General features: G+C 44.5%; 1 protein-coding gene across 1 annotated transcript in view; it reads left to right on the top strand.

The window, feature by feature from the left end:
* LOC126456583 (uncharacterized) overlaps positions 1–18163 on the top strand; it is a 454669-nt gene extending 436506 nt beyond the window's left edge. The window contains exon 12 of the mRNA XM_050092328.1: positions 11899–18163. Coding sequence (XP_049948285.1) covers positions 11899–14235 — 2337 coding nt within the window. The 3' untranslated portion in view covers positions 14236–18163. The remainder of the gene's footprint in view (positions 1–11898) is intronic.
* The last annotated feature ends 541 nt before the right edge of the window (positions 18164–18704 follow it).

The following is an 18704-nucleotide window of genomic DNA, read 5'->3' as shown; positions in this document are numbered from 1 at the left end:
GTGAGATAGCTGTATGCACATGTACAGATGCCTACAATATCGCAAAAATTTGGAAATTTATGGTAAATTCCACTGCGACGAAACTGAAGAGGTCATCGATCCCTACGCTTACACACTAGGTAATCATGATTAAGTCCCCTACTCCTTGACAGAGCTTAGGGGATGATGCGGCAGACCGCGCCGCCTTACTAGGCAAGGTCCTAGCGGAAGTAGTTTGTCATTGCTTTCCTCCGACCGCAATGGGAATGAATTATGATCCAGTCATCTCGAGGCAGGTGAAAATCCCTGGCGCTGCCAGGAATTGAACCCAGGACCCTGTGTTCGGGAAGCGAGAACGTTACCGCGAGACCACGAGCAGCAGACACACACTATTTAGTCCAACTTAAACTAACTTACGCCGCGCGGTTTAGCCGAGCGGTTTAGGGTGCTGCAGTCATGGACTGTGCGGCTGGTCCCGGCGGAAGTTCGAGTCCTCCCTCGGGCATGGGTGTGTGTGTGTTTGTCCTTACGCTAATTTAGATTAATTAGTGAGTAAGCTTAGGGACTGATGACCTTAGCAGCTAAGTCCCATAAGATTTTACACACATATTTCTTTAAACTAACTTACGCTAAGGACAACACATGCACCCATGCCCGTGGGAGGACTCAAAATTCCGAGAAGGGGAGCCACGCGAACCGTGGCAAGGCGCCTAGACCGGATTGGCTACCCCACACGGCGCTATAGCATCGCGTACACAAGTTATAAAAGGGCAGTGCATTCACGGAGGTGCTATTTGTGCTCACGTGATTCCAGTGAAAAGGTTTCCGACGTCATTATAAAAAATATTCAAATGTGTGTGAAATCTTTTGGGACTTAACTGCTAAGATCGTCAGTCCCTAAGCTTACCCACTACTTAATCTAAATTATCCTAAGGACAAACACACACACACCCATGCCCGAGGGAGGACTCGAACCTCCGCCGGGACCAGCCGCACGACGTCATTATAGCCGTACGAGGGGAATTAACAGAGTTTGAAGGCGGAACAGCAGTTGGAGCTCGACGCATGGCACATTTCATTTCGTAAATAGTTAGGGAATTTAATATTCCGAGATCCACAGTGCGAAGAGTGTGCCGAGAACACCAAATTGCAGGCATTACCTCTCACTACGGACAGCGCAATGGCCAACAGCCTTCACATAACGACCGATAGCAGTGGAGTTTGCATAGAGTTGTCGTGCTAACAGACAGGCATCACTGCGAGGAATAATCGCACGAATCAAATGGTTCAATTGGCTCTAAGCACTATGGGACTTAACATCTGAGGTCATCAGTCTCCTAGTCTTAGAACTACTTAAACCAAACAAGCCTAAGGACATCACACACATCCACGCCCGAGGCAGCACTGGAACCGGCGACCGTAGCAGCAGCGCGGTTCTAACATTCTGCGTGGTGTCTGTTGTTCTATGTCGTGTCTCCCTACCACTTTCGCGCAACGACGCTCTGAGCGTGTTTTTTAAGGAATTGACTAGTTTGAACCTGGAACCTGTTGCTGATAAGGAGACGCCAGACCACACATGACAGCCGGCCGCGGTGGTCTCGCGGTTCTAGGCGCGCAGTCCGTAACCGTGCGACTGCTACGGTCGCAGGTTCGAATCCTGCCTCGGGCATGGATGTGTGTGATGTCCTTAGGTTAGTTAGGTTTAAGTAGTTCTAAGTTCTAGGGGACTGATGACCACCGCAGTTGAGTCCCATAGTGCTCAGAGCCATTTGAACCACACATGACATGTAGAGTTCAGAAGAGTTCATTGAGACTAGCGATGATATAACCAAATACTTAACGATTTCAGCGTCAGCTCTACTGCACTCCCTGTGAAAGAATCTTAATACTAACTAAATTTAGTGGAAGGGGTTCAAGGCTTTCCTATTTTTAGTTAGCTGGTAAAATAACGTCGAAAAAGCAGTTAAGTTTACCATTGGAAATTTTATTCTACTCACAAAACATTGTTTATAAATTGCACTATTGGTAAAAGGAAATGTTTTAATACAGGATGATAAAAAGCAACTGCGTTCAACAAAAATGTGAACGAATATTCCCTGAATGGGTTTCCAAGTTCTACAATGGATCGAAGGATGACCTATGCCATATCACATCTATAATCTGGATTTTAATTAAGCTTCACAAAAGAGAAAACTATCAAAATGGTCTACAGTTACCCTCAATTATCTTTAATTACTTATCTAACTTGTCGTAAATTGCAGTGGCTGATGTGGCTTCTCAATAACTATATAACAGAAAAATCATCGCGTTTCAGATTTTTACTTCAAATGGCAAATGTGAACACCATGAGCTTTAATTGACGATCGACACTAGTATTACGCAAAAAGGGGGTGTAACAGATGAGACTTCTGCTGTTCTGAGTGAAGCTTTATGTGCTGTTATGCGGCATCGCATGCGTTCATTACCTTGTAGGTGTTCGTTAGGGGACGGCGGCCGGCGCAGCTCCGCTCACCTCGCCGTCTCGGAAGCCACTATCTCCTATCTTCTCCTTACTACAATTTATCGAAGTTGGTTTAAAAAAACTATCTGGCTGTGTTTTCATCTTACCAATCAGGGTCTCAGTGTTAACCTTAAGCTCCGCCTACAAAAATTCTGTCTATCCAGTGAGAAACGTTATACTTTTCGTGGTGGGGCAATGTTTTTAAAGTTTGCAACCTAACAGAGACGCGAAAAAGTCTCGCGCTGAAACTTGCAGCTGGTGTGGCCCTCTTTGTGTTATCGTAAGATCTATACTGTTCTTCTGGAGGGCTCTAGCTTTTAACATGGGCTGGGGGGGGGGGGGTCCTGGTGGTTAGCTGGCAACGTGGGTGCCCGTCTCTTATCATAGGGCCTTCTAGCTTAACACGGTTCTGCTCTCGGCTTCTGTTCTCGTTTCTCCCCTCGGAACTGCGTCTGTCTCACGGTGGGAAGGTATGACATGCATTTAGGCATTCTTGTGTTAGTCTGTGGTGTTCCATTTGCTGACTCGTTACTCGTATTACTTTGGTTAATTTAATGTCACGATTTATTCGGAGCTATGTGACATACTACTGGATTTGCTTATCATGTCAGGGTTTTCATGGAAGGTGTTGGATTTGCCAGTCACCTTACATATCACCACCCTCCGAACTAAATTTTTGCACTGAAGTTAGACAATGATTGAATCGTTGTCTAAGTCAGTCAAAAATTATTCCTTTATCTAAATTTATTGCCTACTGTTCAGCCACGTTATTCTGGTTCTATGCTAGTTTGTATTACTAATTTATATTTTTATATTCTTCCACATTATTCTCAAAAATATGTTTATATTGACAAGAGAAGAATATTTTTATGCTATTATTATTTTTATTAATTTTTAATTTTTTTTTTTCTTTATATAAGTGTGAAGTTTGTTTTTTAAGAAGTTTGTTATCGAAATATTTTTTTATAAATGTAATAATTAAGTAAAATCTATTCCTAACACATATTCTAAATATCATGTACAAGTAAAATGTTTTTGTTTCTAGACACTCATTTCAACATTGTTTCACTAACAAATAAGAATTATTTCCAAGAATTGCTTTGACAAAGAAATATACATACACAAGTATTGAGATATTATCCTAACAAATGGTACAAATGTTTTAAAAAAAGGGAAAATATCTAACAAGATAATTTTTTTTATTATCTGTTTTTATAAGGAGAAAATAAGTAAAATGCTGCGGTCGCAGGTTCGAATCCTGCCTCGGGCATGGATGTGTGTGATGTCCTTAGGTTAGTTAGGTTTAAGTAGTTCTAAGTTCTAGGGGACTGATGACCACAGATGTTAAGTCCCATAGTGCTCAGAGCCATTTGAACCATTTGCACGAAGGTGATGGACTTGAGCGAGATGGATGTGGGCAAGTATTTGATGTACAGCTTCGTTCGTCGTTCCTTGTTGGCTTTGCAAGTGTGTGTTGCTGTTGTGGAGGTCCCATAATGGAAGCCGGCCGATGTGGCCGAGCGGTTCTAGGCGCTTCAGTCTGGAACCGCGCGACCGCTGCGGTCTCAGGTTCGAATCCTGCATCGGGCATGGATGTTTGTGATGTCCTTAGGTTAGTTAGGTTTAAGCAGTTCTAAGTTCTAGGGGACTGATGACCACAGATGTTAAGTCCCATAGTGCTCAGAGCCATTTGAACCATAATGGAATGGAGCTTTGAGTGCAGAATCTCGTGGTTTACTGGCTTTGTATGCGTGAAAGTCATCGTTATGTGTCGCTGAAAGTGGTTGGTTTTCGTTGTAATACTTCGCAGACGACTACTTTACAATAGGATAGGGATTTGGGAAGGTATGTCGTCTATTCTTCACCCATCTTCTTTCTTGGTCTCAATCTTGCGAACCTTCAGCTTCTGTTCTCCCAGCTTTTTCTCTGCTTCTTACTTGTTACTTGGTTCTTCTCTGGGCAGGATATGGAAATATTTATTGATAATTATTCGCTTTGAAGTTCTCCTCTTAGTAACAGTTTGATAAATTGTTTGGGCGTGTCATTTTTACTTCGTGGAACTTTTCTTCAGTTTCGTGCATCAGCGTCCGTTTTAATAGCAGTATTGTGACTTTTACACCTTTTTTTTCTTTTTTTTTTGCCAGTGTTGGCATGCCCAAGCGGTCTTCTCGTCGGGCCGTTTTTTTGCTCAATATTTCTGCAAGGGACCTCCAGGGACTAATTGAATCCATCCCGTCTCAAGCTGCAGCCCCAAGCCGGGCAAAAAGAGGTCGGTCAGGTTAACAGGGGGTATTCGGGGTTATCCATCACTTCTGTCACCTTAGTGTCCTTTTTCATGCATTTAGGGCAAGCTGCCATTCATCACACCAGATACATTGTCTAAGTCTATCCTACTGTCACTCGACGACGACACGTTTCCTGAGCCGACCGGTGTGGCCGTGCGGTTCTAGGCGCTTCAGTCTGGAACCGCGTAACCGCTACGGTCGCAGGTTAGAATCCTGCCTCAGGCGTAGATGTGTGTGATGTCCTTAGGTTAGTTAGGTTTAAGTAGTTCTAAGTTCTATGGGACTGGTGACCGCAAATGTTAAGTCCCATAGTGCTAAGAGCCATTTGAACCACGTTTTCTGATACTATAGCGCCATCAGCAAACAGACGTAAATTCCTGGTCGCTCTCTCTGTTCAGATCGTTGATGTATATCGAGGTCAAGAGCGGTCCTATCACACTTCCTCTGGGTGCTTCTCACCATATTCTAGGATTCAATGAATACTCGCCGTTTAGAACAACTTACTGGGTACCATGACTTCAGAAGTCTTCGAGTCACTCTCATATCTGAGAAACACTTGACTCCTTCTAAATAGGGATTATGTCAGCTGTAACTACGAGGGACGACTGTGTGTGCACCAGCCTGACGGTATACAATACTAGAGCTTAACAGAGCTCTCGCAGACTTGCGATTAAGTAAGCCGGAAGCCGTAGATAAAACTCTTTCGGAATTTCTAAACTCATTGGAGAAAGTGGCCACCAAACGACTACTCAAATTAGTTCGTACGATCTACGTATCGGGAGACATACCATCAGACTTTTTCGGAAAAATATCATCGGCAGTATTCCGAAGATACCAAACGCATATAAAGGTAAGAATCATCACAACTGATTGTGCATCCACGTTTCTATCAAGAATAATATACTTCAGAATTCCAAAGAAAAGTGAGGGTCGATTAGATGAAAACTCACTCGTGTCACGAGATGACTATGTAGGAGTGTGTTACGAAGACGTTTGACGAAGTGGAAATAGAAGGATTACTTCTCAATAGTGATAGTGAGGATGAATTTAATTCTGTATCGCCCTCCGATGACGATGCAGTGGCTGTTGTTGATTCTGCTCCGGCCTTCTCAAGCCGATAAAGTTGTTCTGCACGACTCTCGCGCTCACTTCTCAAGAGTGAAACTGAAGCAGATGATAGCGGCAGAGAGAGTTCCCCTCCGGTCTGTGGACAACTTTTAGTGCCAGGTATGGACATCATGCCTTTCTCGAATAACTGCTTCAACAGCATATATTCTTAAAAGGCCACCACATTATTAAGGTTACACGAAATATAGGATATGCATTCACAGTTGCGAATATGAACGATCATCGGCTTTATATTGGAATGACGACAGTGAAAATTTGTGCCAGACGGGAACTGGAACGCGGATTTTCCGCTTTACACGAGCAGTAGCCTTAACCGCTTCGGTTATCCGTGCACGAATCACAGCCAGATCTAAACCTCCAAATGTCGTCGTCTGTGTGTCACAACCTGCACTCGTGTGTTAAAAAGACGACATTTGGACGTCTGGGTCTGGCCGTGATTTGTGGACGGATAGCCGAAGCAGTCAAGGCCACGCTCACTTAAAGCGAGAAATCCGCATTCGAGCCCTGGGCCGGCACAAATTTTCATTGTCGTTATTCCTATATACAGCCGATGGTCATTCACATTCGCAATTTCTCAACATACAGCCGGTGGCTGTTCATATTCGCAATTGCGAATACGTTTCCTATACCGGTAGCGTAGGCTGTGTGGCATGGACTGGGCGGTTTTTTAGGTTAGAAGGCCTCGGGAAAGTATGGGGTGGGCTGCAATCTCTAAGGGTGCATGGCAAATACAGGACGTGCTTGGATCAAGGAACAGTCGGAATTGTAGTTGTAAATTGTTGTAGTTGTGCTGGGAAAGTCCCTGAGCTTCAAGCGCTAATAGAAAGTACAGAAGCGGAAATCGTTATAGGTACAGAAATCTGGCTGAAGCCTGAAATAAGTTCTGCAGAAACTTTTACGGAGTCTCAGACGGTGTTCGGGAAAGATAGATTAGGCAGAATTGGTGGTGGAGTGTTTGTGTCTGTCAGTAGTGGTTTATCTTGTAGTGAAGTCGAGGTAGATACTCCGTGCGAATTGGTGTGGGTGGAGGTTATACTTAACAGCCGACCTAAGTTAATAATTGGCTCCTTCTACCGACCCCCCGACTCCGATGATATAGTTGCTGAACAGTTCAGAGAAAATTTGAGTCTCGTAACAAATAAACACCCCACTCATACGGTTATAGTTGGTGGTGACTTCAACCTTCCCTCGATATGTTGTCAAAAATACTTGTTCAAATCCGGTGGTAGGCAGAAAACATCTTCCGAGAGTGTCCTAAATGCTTTCTCCGAAAATTATTTCGAGCAGTTAGTCCACGAATCCACGCGAATTGTACATGGTTGCGAAAACACATTTGACCTCTTAGCCGCAAACAATCCAGAGCTAATAGAGAGCATCATGACTGATACAGGGATTAGTGATCACAAGGTCGTTGTTGCTAGGCTCAATACCGTTTCTTCCAAATCCACCAGTAACAAACGCAAAATAATTGTATTTAAAAAAGCGGATAAAGTGTCACTAGAAGCCTTCCTAAGAGACAATCTGCATTCCTTCCGAACTGACTATGCAAATGTAGACGAGACGTAGCACAAATTTAAAGATATAGTAGCAATAGCAATTGAGAGATTCATACTTCATAAATTGGTAAGAGATGGAACTGATCCCCCATGGTACACCAAACAGGTCCGAACTCTGTTGCAGAGGCAACGGAAAAAGCATGCAAAGTTCAGAAGAACGCGAAATCCCGAAGATTGGTTAAAATTTACAGTCGCGAGAAATTTGGCACGGAGTTCAATGCGAGATGCCTTTAATAGGTTCCACAACGAAACATTGTCTCGAAATTTGGTAGAAAATCCGAAGAAATTCTGGTCGTATGTAAAGTACACAAGCGGCAAGACGCAGTCAATACCTTCGCTGCGCAGTGCCGATGGTACTGTTACCGACGACTGTGCCGCTAATGCGGAGATATTGAACGCAGTTTTCCGAAATTCCTTCACCAGGGAAGACGAATGGAATATTCCAGAATTTGAAACACGAAAAGCTGCTAGCATGAGTTTCTTAGAAGTAGATACCTTAGGGTTTGCGAAGCAAATCAAATCGCTTGATACGGGCACGTCTTCAGGTCCAGATTGTATACCGATTAGGTTCCTTTCAGATTACGCTGATACAATAGCTCCCTACTTAGCAATCATATACAACCGCTCGCTCACCGATAGATCTGTACCTACAGATTGGAAAATTGCGCAGGTCGCACCAGTGTTTAAGAAGGGTAGTAGGAGTAATCCATCGAACTACAGACCTATATCATTGACGTCGGTTTGCAGTAGGGTTTTGTAGCATATACTGTATTCAAACATTATGAATCACCTCGAAGGGAACGATCTATTGATACGTAATCAGCATGGTTTCAGAAAACATCGTCCTTGTGCAACTCAGCTAGCTCTTTATTCTCACGAAGTAATGGCCGCTATTGACAAGGGATCTCAAGTTGATTCCGTATTTCTAAATTTCCGGAAAGTTTTTGACACCGTTCCTCACAAGCGGCTTCTAATCAAGCTGCGGGCATATGGGGTATCGTCTCAGTTGTGCGACTGGATTCGTGATTTCCTGTCAGGAAGGTCGCAGTTCGTATTAATAGACGGCAAATCATCGAGTAAAACTGAAGTGATATCAGGTGTTCCCCAGGAAACGTCCTGGGACCTCTGCTGTTCCTGATCTATATAAATGACCGTTGGAATTCGATTACTCGATAAATAGTACAACTCTCAAGGCTGTCAATTCAACTAAGTACCTGGGTGTCAAAATCACGAACAACTTCAGTTGGAAAGACCACATAGATAATATTGTGGGGAAGGCGATCCAAAAGTTGCGTTTCATTGGCAGGACACTTAGAAGATGCAACAAGTCCACTAAAGAGACAGCTTGCACTACACTCGGTCGTCCTCTGTTAGAATATTGCTGCGCGGTGTGGGATCCTTACCAGGCGGGATTGACGGAGGACATCGAAAGGGTGCAAAAAAGGGCAGCTCGTTTTGTATTATCACGTAATAGGGTAGAGAGTGTGGCAGATGTGATTATTTTAAATTAATGTTGCTGCAGTTGTTTCCTGAAGAGGCACGCCTGCAGCAGACATGATAGCATATAAATTAATACATTTAATATTAACGCAGGCGGAAAATTTTGTCATTTCTAAGATGATGAAGGCATACAGAGCGTAACTGAAGGCATTCAACGGCTGACTCAGTGTTTAAAGATAAATGGAAATCTATTAATCTCCGGATCAGTTGTACAAGTGAGAGAGGAGAAATACTCCCAGAGCTGTACAGTAAATTTCACCTAATAGTAGCAAATATACAATCCAGAAATCACATACTTTGAGATGGCCTGGAGACACAGAAACAAACCATTAGAATTACTTTATGGTGAGAAAGAGAGTCTTAAATCAGATCCTGGACTGAAAAAAGTCATACTGTGGAACTGTCAGGAGTCACTCATGTAATAACTCTTTATGAACCTGATTCGATCATTCGATCAGCTAGGCACCATAGAATTATTTACAACTATGCGAACAGCAACGTCCTTAAAGTTCCATGGGGGCTGTCTAAAATGTTTTATGATACCTGAAGATCATCATATGATCAAATTAGAAAATAATAAATATTTATTTCATTTGCATCTCTCTGCGTTTCTGCAATATGACCTTTCTTCTTTTTCAAGTATTACAGAATTGTGGGAGCACCGACATCAAAAACGTATAGATTATAAGCTGTACCGAGGAGCAGAGCCAGCCGTTGTGACCGGGCGGTTCTAGGCGCTTCAGTCTGGAACCGCGCCACCGCTGCGGTCGCAGGTTCGAATCCTGCCTCGGGCATGGATGTGTGTGATGTCCTTAAGCTAGTTGGGTTTAAGTAGTTCTAAGTTCTAGGGGACTGATGACCTCAGATGTTAAGTACCACAGTGCTCAGAGCCATTTGAACCATTTTTTTGAGGAGCAGATACCAACTCAGATTATGATTCCATAATGATGGGATGCATGTTATAGTTTATGAAAATTGTCATGGACAATCAATCTGAAAGAAGTGGTATAGTGAAGTGGAATGTGCGTTTGAAATTCTCTGGGGATGCGAACTGAAGATATGAATATCACAGCAGATACTTCACTCCTAGAAGGGAATGTACAGAAGCTGGACAGACAAAAGGTAACTGGGAATAAGCTTTGGTTGGCAGAAGAAATAGGCCTATATCAGTTAGGTCTACAAAAGAAGAAAATAAAAAATGTTGGGATAAAAGGAATGCAGCAATATGGCACCTACGAAAAAATCAAAATTTAATTGCAGGGAAGCTACAGCTAAATTTTTGCCAAAGGAAAGTAGCAAACAGCCACATGTTTTCAGAAGTTATTATATTTAGACGACTATTTTCGGTATCTCATTAATGCCATCTTGAGGCCTCTACACACTCCATATATAGACACTCAGATACATTGTTGTATGCATAAATTCAGCCGTCAGTATCTGAATTTCTTTAAATTTTTGTGAGGCTTGCACCTCGAAGACTTGACACCAACTCAAACTCTACAAAAATCATGGACTGCAGATATAGATTGCTCCAGTTACGCACACTTTTATGTATCTCATGGTCTACACATGGAGTGCATAGGGACCTGAAGATGGCATTAATGAGATGCCGAAACTGATCGTCTAAATAAATTAACTTTTGAAAACATACGGATGCTTGACGATATTTCTTAGGTAAATACCTTACCATCCGTTGTGCCGTATCAAAGATGGACAACAGGTACTAAAGCTAAAAGGCTTTGAAAATGTAAATAAAAATGGTTCAAATAGCTCTGAGCACTATGGGACTCTACTTCTGCGGTCATCAGTCCCCTAGAACTTAGAACTACTTAAACCTAACCAACATAAGGACATCACACACAACCATGCCTGAGGCAGGATTCGAACCTGCGACCGTAGCGGTCGCGCGGTTCCAGACTGTAGCGCCTAGAACCGCTCGGCCACCACGACAGGCAAAAATGTAAATAAATCGCAAAGAAAATCAAATGAAATTATATGATTTCAGAGACCTTCTCAAGTCTCAAAAATATATCATGTATATAACTAAACTGAAGTGGCGAATGAAAATTTGTACCAGGTCTGTGGTTCTAACCGGGCCTCCTACTCACTTGGCCGATGCCCTAACCACTACGCCACAGAGGCTTTGATTAATTACACGGAGTACTCTCTGTCTGATATTCTCTCTAAACTCGATCAGCATTACAGAGGTTCTGCAACTGCATTATAATAGCAACTCAGAATCGCATTTAATCAAACAAAACTATATAGTTACACAGACTTTTCAAGTCTCAAACATCTATGATGTACATATGTGGAAATATATGGAAACAATAACATTCCTGAAATGGACTGGTCTGCCCACAGTCCTAACCTGAAGCCAATGGAACAACTTCGTTCCAGACCAAAGTGTCCAACAACATTTCTTTCTCTGAATTCGGCTCTAGAGGAAAAATAGGCTGCCATTCCTCCGCAAATAAATATCTCATGAGAGTTCAAGTCGTATTAAAGACGTAACATCCCAACGCCCCATAACAGCATCTAGTAGTAGGTGTCCGGATACTTTTGATTGGATAGTGTATATTTTGACTGCTGATATGTACCTACAGGGAATCAAATATCAATTACGTCACCTTATTTCATTGAGATGATAATAATAATTTTATGACTAACCACCTGGTAGTTCAGCCGGCCGGTGTGGCCGAGCGGTTCTAGGCGCTTCAGTCTGGAACCGCGCGACCACTACGGTCACGGGTTCGAATCCTGCCTCGGGCATGGATGTGTGTGATGTCCTTAGGTTAGTTAGGTTTAAGTAGTTCTAAGTTCTAGAGGCCTGATGACCGCAGACGTTAAGTCCCATAGTGCTCAGAACCATTTGAATTTTCGAACCTCGTAGTGCATCAATTGGCAGCATTTCGTATGTGTTCTGAACACGTATGTTTATTTTAAACAGATTGGCGCGGACGACGACTACGAAGCCATCCGCAGCGCCGGCCGCACGGTGGAAGGAGCAGTGGCCGTCGCGTCGCCAGAGGCCGCGCTGCCCGCGGAGGACCTGCCGCTGGCGGGGGCGGCCGGCGCGGGGGCGGTGGCGCGGCGCAGCGCCTGGGGGGCGGCGCGCCAGTACAGCGGCAGCACCATGGACCCGCACACCAAGGTGCGCGAGTGGATCGCGCAGGAGATCGTCCAGCGCTACTCGCCGCGCTTCCTCCGGCGCGCCAAGAAGACCGAATCGCACGCGCCGGTGCTGCAGTCGTCGCAGAGCATCCAGACGTCCTTCGACCAGGTGTCAACGTCCACGGCGACGCCCAGGCAGCTCAAGCGGCAGCATGCCATAGAGACGGCAGAGGTGGCTGTCTCAGCTACAGCCGCCGACGTGTCCGGGCACGGTTCCCACAGGTCCCGGCCGAAGAAAGTTTCCGTCGCCATTGATGCCACTCCGTCTGGAAGAGGCTCGAGCGTAGAGCACTCTATGAGCAAATCGATGGACGAGCTCGGGACCTGCGTCTCTACGTCCATGTTAACCCTAAAGAAACCCGCCCTCAAGCGGTCGCTGACCATGGCGGAGGACCTAGCTGTTGCGTCCACTTCTATTTCGCCGAGAAGCTCGTCTTCTGGCGAGCTGTTGAGCAGGAGCACTGCCAACATCAGCCTGAAGTACACTCTTCCCAATCAGCCGGCCCAAAATCTCGATGTCGTCAGAGTGGCACACGCTCATTCCAGATCAGATCCAGCGGCCAGTTCTAATCCACATGTGCCGTCACAATTGTCGGGCTCTATGAAGAGTGGACACTCTCAGCCAGCAGAACTTCATGCTGTAAATATCTCCTTAGATCCTCACACATCGCCATCGGTGATCTACGTCCCTGGTGGAAAGATGCAGCAATTGCAGACGTTCCCAGCAGGAATTCATCTTAGGTCAAAGGCTCTGCCAAAGAAAGATGTTGCAATTACTGCAACGCCCATTCCTGTGGACGTCAATGTGACGTCCAGAGACAGCAATGGAGAAGAAACAGCCCATGTGGGTGATCCTCTGTCAAATATTCAGAAGAGAAAATTTCCAAAAGTGCTGCCAGACTTCCCACAAGACGCTCCTACCAACGAGGTCGAGACGTTGGCAGCCCAGGCGGATAACTTCAAGAGGAGGTCGCTTCCACCCAATTCCCTCTTCATGGCGTTGCCAGTCTCAGAAGTACCTGGTTCTCAGTCATCTTCTGTTGCCTCATCAGCAGCTTCTTTCAAAGACATTCCAGGAAAGTCGAGTCTCACCAAGGTGCCGCCACCTCCACCGCCTAGGATATCCTCGACTCTGGGCCGAAAGCCCGCCAACACGGCTCCCATCACACCACTTCCCACCATTCCAGCTGGAGCTGTACCGGTTCACACCAGTTCCGAAAAGAAGACTCAGGCAGCTGCGGAGGTGCCTGTAGCAGCTACAGCTTCTGCACCGTCCCATTACCAGAGGATCGAGCCGAGGGTCATCATCAAGCCGACCATCACCAGTCCGCAGACGAAGAAGGCTCAGGCAGCCCGCGGTCTGCAGAGCATACCCCGCGTGACACCTAGCGATCCAGTGACGCATCCGGCACCCGGACCGCCGTCGCCGCGCTCGCCGGTGCAGGTGGATAAACAACCTCAGCTTAGGGCGGCTGATCCGTATGCGCTTCCTGTGGCCAGGCAGCTTCCGACAGTTGCCACTGTCCACCAAGCTCCGAGTAGTCCTCAACAGCCTCTACAGAGCCTTCCAGTTGTTCAAGAGGAGGTTAATCACCCGCAGCAGCAGTCGGCTGTAGCTTTCGTCGCGCCCCAGCAGAAAGCCCAAGCGAAGCAGACAGCGGCGGGAAAACAGGCACCGTCCTCTCCGGGCAAAAAGCGCCTGCAGCCCGTTCTCAAAGTTGTTGCGGAGACGTCGACGGACCCGTTCGAGGACACCGACTCCAGTACCGGCACGGTAAAACGCGTGAAGCGTCCCGCAGCGAAAGCCGCCCAAGGACAGACTCAGACGCAGCGAAAACCAGCGACCGAGGCAGCGCAGCACGCGAGTCCGAAATCGACGAAGAAGGCTGCGCAACAGACGAAGCAGCTGACCGCTGCGCAGCAGACGACGCAGCCGGCGGCACAGCAGGTGTCGCCGCAAACCAGACCGGCGGCGGCTACGGCCAGCGCCACGACGAGCACCTCGGAACTGAGTTCGCCCTTAACCGAGGGCCGTGCTCACCCGCCGAAGAAGTGGTACAAGCAGTACCAGCACTCTTTCGTTTCCAAATCGGAGGACGACCAGAAGACATAATATTCGCGCGAGCAGTATTCGTATTTCCAGAGAGCTTATTATGCTTTTGTACAAAACAAAAACTTTTTTGCTTAATTTTTCTTTTGTAATTTCACTTTTTTTTTCAACGTCTCTGCGCTCCTACTTTGAGAGGCGCTGTTTCAGAGGCGTAACGAGACACTTGGGCACGTCCTGTATTCCGTCTGTTGTACAAAACTCGAAGTATTATTATTACTACCTGTCCGTATTGCTGAGAAGTTTATTACAAGTTCCTTCCGCTGTAGACACTAACGTCGGTGATGCTGCTTTTTTTTGTATATTGTTGTCATTTGCGCATCGGAGCTGAAGCATGCGGCAGACAGAAACTGTCTCCCCACCTTTCCTTTACGCGCTGTTAACAGTAGATTAGTAGTAACGTCTGACCACATTAAGCACGTGTAATCATCTCCTCAATTTTTCCATAAGATGTTGTAACAGCACATTTAACTCTCGCATGTAAGAGAAAGAACGCGAATAAAATAAAACTTTGAATGTTAAGAGTAAATACAGTTTAACACTTTTGTATCGCTCTGTGTTTACCATGAACGCAAAACATTTACTACGCTGTGACCTTAGCAGAACTGAATATTGATGCTTTCACTGAAATAAAATATTTGTCACCCGTAACATACCGCCCAAATTTTGGTATACGTTGAAGTCTACACCAATTATTATGCAACATACAGGTTGTAGCTAAAACCCCTACAGAGTCTGAGGTCAGGTTCCCTACACCAAAAGAAGAAAAGATATCTAGTACCATAATCTAAAATATCTAGTACCATGAGAGCTCTAAGCACTTGTTCGTCTTTGATACTGTGAAACAACTCTCCTGCTGAAAGCTCTTTGCTTTCCATATTATGGGAGGGACCAATATGAGAAAAAAAGTGTACAAATATGGCCTGTAAAATGCGTACCTCAGGAGATACGCGCACTTGACATAAATGTTTTCTTAGTATCGTACCGCGCCATAATGCAAAAAAAAAAGAAAAAGAAAAAAACTATGCTGGAGAAACCAATGTTTCAGTCACTGCTAGATTTACCTTCTTACGAGTCTACTGATGTTTTTTATCTGTGTGGAATCTCTTATATTTAGCCATTGTTGTTGACTGCGCATAACGTTACGTCATAATTTTGAAAGGTCGTTGTTGTGATTGGTCACTTGAGGCAGACGGAGCGGAAACTTTATTTAAATAGGTTGCTACGGTGCTGGAAGTGGGAATCTGCATTTGTCTATCGCTTCTTGCATTGTTTGCTACGATTGGTGCTCATCGGTAAATGAGGTGTGCGCTCCTGTTTTCCACCTGCTGGATGCAGGCCGCGTGGCTGCGGCCACTCGCCTGTAGAGCTCGCGTCACTTGTTGATCGTGCTGTCTGTTCGAATCTGAAGATTGGCAGCCAGGATGGGGCAAGCCTGTATCCAGCCTCTCTGTTCTTCTTCTTATGAGGTTTTATTATTTCTGTGGCTTCTCTGATGTTGCGTTTCGAAAAGATCTACTGCCTAGCCAGTATGCGGGTTTCTTGCCGCAGTTTATGGTTTATGGTATTTGGCCACTGCAGACATGCTGTGCTGTCCCAGACGAATGTAGTGCTCATGTTTCCGTACGCGCGTTGCCATGGCCTGCCAGTGTCACCGATGTGTGCTTCTCCACACTGAACTTCTATACACCGACATTCCACCTAGTACGCACCTGCAGTGTGTAAAGTTTCTGTCTTGTCCTTCGTGGAGCCTAGCATATTCTGGACCTTAGAATTGCTGTTGTAGACAGGCCGGACGCCAACCCCTAGAACAATTTTACCAATACAGTCAGTGACATTTTTTACGTAAGGTAAGCACGCTGCTGGCTGCAGTTTGTCGGTTTCTTACCTATCTCACTTTCTTTTGTTTGTTGCCATGGCTATTTGGATCGATTTATGGTTGTAGCCACTGACCGCGAACGTTGTACACTGATTTTTAAGCTCTTGTGTTAGGTTTCGAGCACCGCTTAGGCGCTGCGCATGGACGGCCAACGGGGGGATACCTGAGTTGTTCTGCATTGGGTGGTGGTTTGATTGGGTGTGCTAATACCTGTCCATAAGTGTAGGCCTCCTGTATACTCTGTGTCCCACTGTGACGCCCGTTGCAGAAAATTTCGTTTCTCTAGAAGAGCTCTTTTACGCTATGACGTGGTACGATACTCGACAAACTTTTTATTTCAACTGATTCTGACCGAGGAATCCTACGCAATTACACCTAAGAGCACTTGTTCAGTTGCAGAGATATGTTTCACTGCAGCAGGAACAGGAAGTGCTCATGATAGCTCTTAAAGTGAACTTTCAGACCCCATGTTTATTAGACTTCTTTTTCTTGGTTTGGTCCATGGTACCATCTTCCCAAAATGTGAGAAGCAAAGAGCTTGCAGTAGAAGAGATGTGTGTCAATGCATAGAAGATGAACAAGTGAACGTAAGTCTAGAGGTATGCATTTTAGAACCCAAGATTACTAGACTCTTTTCCTTCATTTGGTGTAAGAAACCTGTCCTCAAAGTATGTAAAGGGAATTTATTTACACCCTGCATTTTGGAGTGAAATACGTTTTCACAACGCTAAGCAGCAGTTTTGATGCAATATAAATGGGAACTTAATATGTCTCGTAGTATTATCCTGAAGAAGTGTTAAAAACTGATTCATTCATCGGGATAAATGTACATTTGTTTGCTTGCGTTCAGATGTGCAACGGGTTTCGTTCTGAAGGGGCAACAGGCTTCATAAACATACATCATATTCACAATGGTTTCATAATTCCTGTTTCTGGGGTCTTGAAGCTGTAGAGAAGACTTAGTAGATAAAGTTTTGGTAAGGGAACAATAACCGGAATTGTACCTTTTGGATATGAAAGTAGTTTGTAGATAAAATCTCTTTGCAATCTTCTGGTTCCCAGCACGCACACAGTGGAGACAATGATCTCTCAGCCGCATACTCTGCAGGAAACCATGGCGTAGACAGTGTTTCGAGTATCAGTCCCATGGTTCTCGTCTTCATCACGAAGCACGTCCTTTTTGAAGTCGAGAGTGTGGCGTACCAGTTTCTCGCAGGCGTTGTTGTAGTCGGACGAAAGTAGTGTAGTTAACAAGAGGCACTGAAGACGGAATCCTCTTCTCAGATTATGTGCATACCGTGAAACGGGACATTTGAAAGAGTTTCGATTCTCAAACTCGCCTTAGACCTAAACGGTGCATTTCCGAACGTGGCTCCCTTGCCAAAATTCTATCTACTAAGGCCCCTCCACAACACCTAGAAGTCTGAAACAGGAGTTATCAAACAAATGAGGAAGAATCCCCACAAACATTAATCTAATGTAAAAGATCAAGGAGCTGCCATAGGCAATGGTCGAGAGTTACAAAAAAAAAAAAAAAAAAAAAAAAAAAATATATCCACTCCGAATCCACTGAGAGGAGAGGAAAATAACGTCCAGTTTCGTTTACCATTGCCCTTTTCTACACTGTTTTCGCTGCCATTAACTGTTGACAATAAAATTAGATACGCCACAGTCTACGTTCCATTGGTGTCTGCTTGCAATACGACATAGTCACGCTCGGCCTAAACCTGCCTAAAGATAAATTTCTATGTATAATTGCTGCTCATATTTACTGGAGTCGCTGTGCAACGCAAGCTGTATTATCGAAATATCAGTTTCATTTGGAAGTGAAACGTAATTTGTAAAGAAATTAACTCTTAAATAACTACCTCATTTTCCAGAAACTATTTTCTAGTTTTGTAATCATATGAAAGTTAATTATTTGTAGATACGTTTATTCAAATGTGAAAACTGAAATTGTAATCTCTACAGAGCACATATTAAATTTACTATACAAAAATCTGGAAATCCTAGCTGTAAGACTCTTGTACAATAAATACCCTTTTTGTTGTGTAACGTGTAGTCCTAATACGCAAAAATGCGCGGAAAAAAGGATGAATTCCATATAAAACTATCCTGAATCCTTCATGCATAAATCTAGTCTAAATAGAAAAGTATGATCTATGTTTTGCGACTGCATAGCTCAAACCAGTCTGTTAGTTAAAAAGAACGCAAATTGGTGTCTATTTTTCGCACAATTCTTAAATATGTAATTATTATATTGAAGTACCAGTCTGAACTGTTTGTTTTACTCTACCGTACATCTCACCATTCTCGGTATAGATTATGACTGGGGAAAATCTGATCAAGCTTGCGTTTGTTGAAAAAGTTCGAAGACTTCGAGCCCGATGCAGTGGCTCATGTCGTCTAGTTCCTTACTGAAATGAATGAAAAAACCTTTTACCTTATACCTTCCATTACAGATTAGGTATTTGTTAGATTACTACGCTGAGTGCAAGCTACGACGAGACTGCCACATGGTAAGTGAAGTAATCAATAATGAGCAGCGTTTTCTATGACCACTGGTGCAACACTCTGTTTCGTTTAACGTATGGGA

Source organism: Schistocerca serialis, chromosome 2, assembly GCF_023864345.2.
Source record: "Schistocerca serialis cubense isolate TAMUIC-IGC-003099 chromosome 2, iqSchSeri2.2, whole genome shotgun sequence".
Taxonomy (NCBI): domain Eukaryota; kingdom Metazoa; phylum Arthropoda; class Insecta; order Orthoptera; family Acrididae; genus Schistocerca; species Schistocerca serialis.
Note: the sequence above shows the minus strand (reverse complement) of the source record. Positions and strands in the feature narration are given on the sequence as shown.